This window comes from Mus caroli, chromosome 4 (assembly GCF_900094665.2).
Source record: "Mus caroli chromosome 4, CAROLI_EIJ_v1.1, whole genome shotgun sequence".
Taxonomy (NCBI): domain Eukaryota; kingdom Metazoa; phylum Chordata; class Mammalia; order Rodentia; family Muridae; genus Mus; species Mus caroli.
In genome coordinates this window covers 121,948,202-121,953,948 of record NC_034573.1, presented here as the reverse complement: position 1 = coordinate 121,953,948, position 5,747 = coordinate 121,948,202, and the positions used below count along the sequence as shown (strand labels likewise).

Sequence of the window (5,747 nt, the reverse complement as noted above, 5' to 3'; positions counted from 1 at the left end):
AAATGAAAGCCATCTATCTTTGAATATTTGATGAGTTCAAGACCAGCCTGAGCTACATGAAACTCTTTTTTTTTTTTTTTTTTTTTGGTTTTTTGAGACAGGGTTTCTCTGTGCAGTCCTGGCTGTCCTGGAACTCACTCTGTAGTCCAGTCTGGCCTCGAACTCATAAATCCACCTGCCTCTGCCTCCCAAGTGCTGGGATTAAAGGCATGCGCCACCACTGCCCGGCTGAAACTCTTTCTTAATATACCTCCCCTAAGAAAAGAAAAAGCTTTCCATTTTAAAATGGAGAGACCTGTCATTGGAGGGTAGAAGCTAAGGATTTTGAACTGAACCCAGCTTAGACTACAGAGCAAGACCCTACATTAAAATATAAAACAAGAAAAGTCAGGCTGGACATGTGGACTTTATAATCCCAGTTGCTCTGCCGAAGCACAAAGATTGCAAATTTGAGTCACTGTATGCTGCACAATGAGTTTAAGGGTAGCCTCGGCAACATCACAAAACCCTATCTGAGAAAAATAAAGGTGACCACTTAGTCTACAGAGCAAGTTCCAGGATAGCCTGAGTATGAGGACTAACTACACTAGAGAAACCCTGTCATAATAATAATAATAATAATAATAATAGTAATAATAGCAATTATATAATATATAATAAAGCACAGTCAAATGGCTGGCACGTAGCATTAGGGAGCTTATTTAGTGTGGACAAGGTCCTGAGCCTGATTTCGCAACTCTAGGAAGGAAGGAGGCTCTTTTTTTTTTCTTCTCTCTCTCTCTTAACTGTGCATAGAACTGAACCCAGTCATACACCCCATTCCAAGAAATTTCAGTACTCAGGGTTGTACCCAGGTACTTACTGTGCCAAACCAGAGTCCTACCAGAGCCACGTCCTCAGTCCTGTCTCCCTATTTTTCTTCCATGTGGTCATAGCTAGCCTCAGACTCACAGTTCCCCATGCTCGTCTTCCTCTGTGTTAGAATTACAGGCATGCGCCGCCAGCAGCAGCTAAAAGGCTGGCTCGTTTTGTTTTGTTGAGACAGGGTTTCTCTGTGTAGCCCTTGCTGTCCTGGAACTCACTTTGTAGACCAGGCTGGCCTCGAACTCAGAAATCCGCCTGCCTCTGCCTCCCGAGTGCTGGGACTAAAGGCGTGCGCCACCATGCCCGGCTGTGCTGCACTTTCTTGATTAGTGTAGTCCTTACTCTCAGGCTTTGGGAGTGTGACCTAAAGTTCAGGCCTGGTTTTGTTGTATGTGACTTCCGTCAAGTTTTCAAACCTCTCTGAAGTTTAAGGCTGCTTCTTAGTGTGGGGTAGCACTCTGTGTGGTGAGATACTGAGAATGTCCTCGCCAGCACGAGGTAGGGGTACATAATAGGTACTCACTAACTATGGGTGTCATGGACAATCTCTGAGTAGAGTCTGACCTCCAAGGAGCAGGAGCCAGGACTGTCCCTAAGTGCTTTCCCACACAGCAGAAAGTGAAAAGTCTGCAGGCTGATGTCACCTGTCCCCACAGCTACACCACACCGTGGTAACAGTGATTTGGGAGAGAACCTACTGTTTGGGAAGGAGCCCTGGGTGCGTGTGGAGGAGAACGGGGGACTAGACTGAAGAAGGACTTCCCACAATGTCAGGTTCACACTGTGCCTGCCACTGACTGCTCTGTGCTGTTTGATGGGACCCCCTCTCCCTTCCCTGCCTTTCTCTTCCGTGTTCCAGTCCACCTCTTCCTACCCCCTCTTGTCCGTGATTCTTCCTGTAGGCTTTGTCACATTGTGATCTGAGCAGTGTATTGGTTTTTTTCTCCCTCCAGGGGCTATGGTTTTGTGAAATTCACAGATGAGTTGGAACAGAAGCGAGCCTTGACGGAGTGCCAGGGAGCAGTGGGACTGGGGTGTAAACCCGTGCGGCTGAGTGTGGCCATCCCTAAAGCGTGAGTCCTGCAGAGAGCCGAGGCGGAGTCAGGACAGCAGATGTGGGAATCGAAGCTGTAGAGAGGCAGAGGTCACAGTTATCATGTGCTTTGGTCGGGCTGTGTGTGGGGGACAAACTAGTGTAGCCACACACCCCAGAAGCCATAGGTAGGGAGTCAGGCATTGAGGGTAGGAATGGGGGAATGCTGTTTGGTTCTATGTCCTGACTTTCTGCCCAGCAGCTGCTATTGGGAAAAATATATATAGAAGTAGGTAGAATGAAGCAAGGGGAACTTTTCTTCCAGTTTCAGCCTTATTTATATTGAGGCTCCTAAAGTCCCTGATAGGGTCTCTTACAGTGGGAATGACTGGCTAAGAACTCTGAGCAGTTGAGGCTGTGGAGACAGTTCACTGACTGCTCTCCAAGAGGTTCTAGGTTCAATTCCCAGCACCTACATCGCACCTCACAGCCATTTACATCTCTAGCTCCAGGTTCCAACACTTTCCCATAGATAAGACGTGCAGGCAAAACACCGTGCATATAAGATAAAGAGAAATAAGGTATTTTATAAGAGTTCTAAACAACTTCTGAAATACTGTGTCTCACTTAACTGTCACGCTAGGTCGGCAGAAAGTTCTTGTGAGCCCAAGTGTCAATCTTACACAAACACAAAACAGTTTTTCCATCAGTGACATCGGGAACTCACAGAAACCCACCTGCCTCTGCCTCCAAGTGCTGACATTAAAGGTGTGTGTCACCAGGCCTGGCCCCTGAGTGACATTTCTTATCCTTCAGTCAATGCAGTACGGCCAAGCAGGTGGAGATTTCACTCGCTCGCCCGGAGGCGTTGGTGGCATCTGAAAATATTTTAAGTCATTATAACAGAGGATGTGCTAGCAGCATCCAGGCGGTCATAGTTAGCGGTGCTGCTGCGATGCACAGGGCAGCCCTATAGCTAGGACTTAGGTGGCAACACCCCTACCACTGTCAGGAACGAGGCTGAGATATCTTTACCAAAATGAACAAGGGCAGCCAAACTTCAGGATTGACCTTCCCCATGGTCCTGTTGAAGCAACAAAGACTTGAATGTTCAGATTAAAGTGATCAGAGTAGCCTGGCATGGTGGTGCACACCTTTAATCCCAGCACTTGGAAGGCAGAGGCAGGCAGATTTCTGAGTTCGAGGCCAGCCTGGTCTACAAAGTGAGTTCCAGTACAGCCAGGGCTACACAGAGAAACCCTGTCTCAAAAAAACAAACAAACAAAAAAAAGAAATGATCAGAGCAAGTATATGGACCAGGAGGCCCAGCAGAGAAAGACTGTTTTTAAAGGAATTAGCAGGTCTAGGAGATGTTCTTCCAGAGGACCTAAGTTCCTCTTCCAGCACCCACTTTGGGCTGTTCACAGCCACCTATGACTTTAGCCCCAGGGGATCCGATACCCTCTTCTGCCCTCAATACACATCTCCACACAGAATCACAAAAGTAAATCTTTAAAGTCTTTACTTCATTATTCTGAATTGGCTGTAATGCCAGAATTAGTGCCACATGCCTGTAATTCCAGTACTTGGGGCTGAGATGGGACAGTCAGACAGACTCCAGGACAGCACTGTAAAACCCTGTGGTGCAGACAAGCCGACTGAACATGTAAATAGTAATTACCACCTCTCACCTCCCTTCCAGGATCCTAGGTTACGCGTAAGTCAGCTACAAGTGCTAGGATTCATTGCTTGTAACTCTGGGTTCAAACCCAGAGCCTGGCATTCAGTTTTGAATTTCATAAGTCATATGTATTTTTTCCTTAGCTTATTTCATATACACACTTTTCCATGCAGTGGCACGCTTGTATGAATGTGGTTTTATTTTCTGTTTGGTGCCAGTGGGTATTAAGACCTCATATTCTCTTCATGGAAGCATGCTCCTGTCTGTGATCTTATTTTTAAATACTGCAGTATAGTCTTTTATGTATGAGTTCTGTCCAACAATTCCTTTGTTGTCCATCATTTTGCCTGTTTCCGGTATTTTTTTTGCAATTAGACGCTGGCAATATAGCTATAAACAGAAACAAAGGCCCATGTGCAAACTTCTAATTTGTTCTATCTGTGCCACACTGAACACTGTTGTTAGTAATCCATGCCCACCCCTGGGGAGGTGCCCTCAAGCCCTCAGGATAAGGATTGGCAGGCCCTGGAGAGAGCAGAGCCTAAAGGAGACACTAGGAGCCCAGGTGAGGGAGACTAATTTCAGTTACCATCAGCACAGTGGGAGAGATCAGTAGATTCATAGAGGAGAGGTCAGAATGGTGACTGGTGGGTACACCTGCCTAGCACTGGCAGGTAGGACACAGCCTACAGAGAGGCATCCTGGTCCACAGCTGGCTGCTTCCATAATCAGCAGTTGGTTTTGCTTAGCAGTAGCTGAGTCCCCTTCCCTAAGAAAGCAGCTTAAAAGTGCTCAGTCAAGTGTTGCCGCCTCTGCCCTGCCAGGTGTTCTCAGCTCATGCTAACAGCTTCCTGTGTGGCTTGGTTAGCATTGCAATGGAGGAGTCAGCCTCTGGCTCTGGCATGTTTCTGGTGTCACTGGACACTCTTAGCTCATATTTCTGGGTGGAACCCATGTCAATTGCTTGAGCGTCACTTGTACTCCTGAGATTGTCACAGTTAGGAAGGATTACCACTGAGATGGTAATGGCCTGATTCTGAAGTTCCTCCACACGTGGCTTTTATGTCTTTGAAAGCAGTGATCCTTTGTGGATTTGGCATCCTGTCTTTGGTTGGGAATGGGGTTGGTCACAGGACCTAAAGAAGAAAGGAACGTGAGAATTATGTGTCGCCCTGGTCCTATAATCGGCCTTGGGCAAGTAACTGGACTTTATTCTTTTTTTCCCAAGATGGTCAGACTATTTAGCCCTGCCTCCACCTTCCAGGGGCTGGCATTGAAGCCCTGACACCTGGCACAATTTTTAATTTTTAAGACATTTTCAATCATTTTACTTATTATATAATACGTCTGTTTGTGCCCACAAAGATGTGCACGGCCCACTAAGCACAGGCCAGAGGTCAGCTGTGTGGCGCTGGTTCTCTATCTGTGTGTGGGCTGCCAGGCTTAGGCATCTTTATCCACTGAGCCATCTGTCCATTCCCAACTGTTCAGAGGTTCAGTTTTCTCCATGGAATGATGGGACGGTAAATATTACCTCTATTGTATATATCCCCAACACTGTAAAAATCATGTCCAAATCCCAAGGAACTCCTCAAATAAGGCAGCTGGGGGAGGGGAGAGCTCCAGGTGGAGCATTGCTTAGCCTGTGCAAGGCTGTTCATTCCACAGCAATTAACATTCCTGCAGAGACTTAAGGGTGCTGCAGTGCAGGCAAGGCGATATCACAGGCTAAAGTTCCAAGTCCATCTTGAATCATCTTAAACCCAGATTTTCTATTTTTTGTTTGTTTTTGTTTTTCAAGACAGGGTTTCTCCGTATAGCCCTGGCTGTCCTGGAACTCACTCTGTAGACCAGGCTGGCCTCGAACTTAGAAATCCACCTGCTTCTGCCTCCCGAGTGCCGGGATTAAAGGCGTGCACCACCACGCCCGGCACCCAGATTTTCGATTTATTTTTTTATTTTATGTTTTTATCATTTTGAGGGGAAGAGTTTCTCTATGTAGCCTTGTCATCTTGGAACTCACACTGTAGGCCAGCCTGTCCTCAAACTGTGCATCCCAAGTGCTAGGATTAAAGATGGTGTGTCATCACTGTCCAGCTAGCCCAGATTTTTTATGCTGTGTTTTCCTGAGGTTTTTTTTTTTTTTTTTTTTTTTTTTTTTGGTGGTTT

At 46.6% G+C, this 5,747-nt stretch overlaps 1 protein-coding gene across 2 annotated transcripts in view; it reads left to right on the top strand.

The window, feature by feature from the left end:
* Trnau1ap (tRNA selenocysteine 1 associated protein 1) overlaps positions 1-5,747 on the top strand; it is an 18,175-nt gene that overhangs the window by 8,786 nt on the left and 3,642 nt on the right. Inside the window, exon 6 of one of the 2 annotated variants that reach the window (XM_021160488.2) lies at positions 1,818-1,937. The exons of the other annotated variant lie outside the window; for it this stretch is intronic. Within the exon in view, the coding sequence (XP_021016147.1) occupies positions 1,818-1,937 (120 nt within the window). The remainder of the gene's footprint in view (positions 1-1,817; positions 1,938-5,747) is intronic. 2 annotated transcript variants of the gene reach the window in all.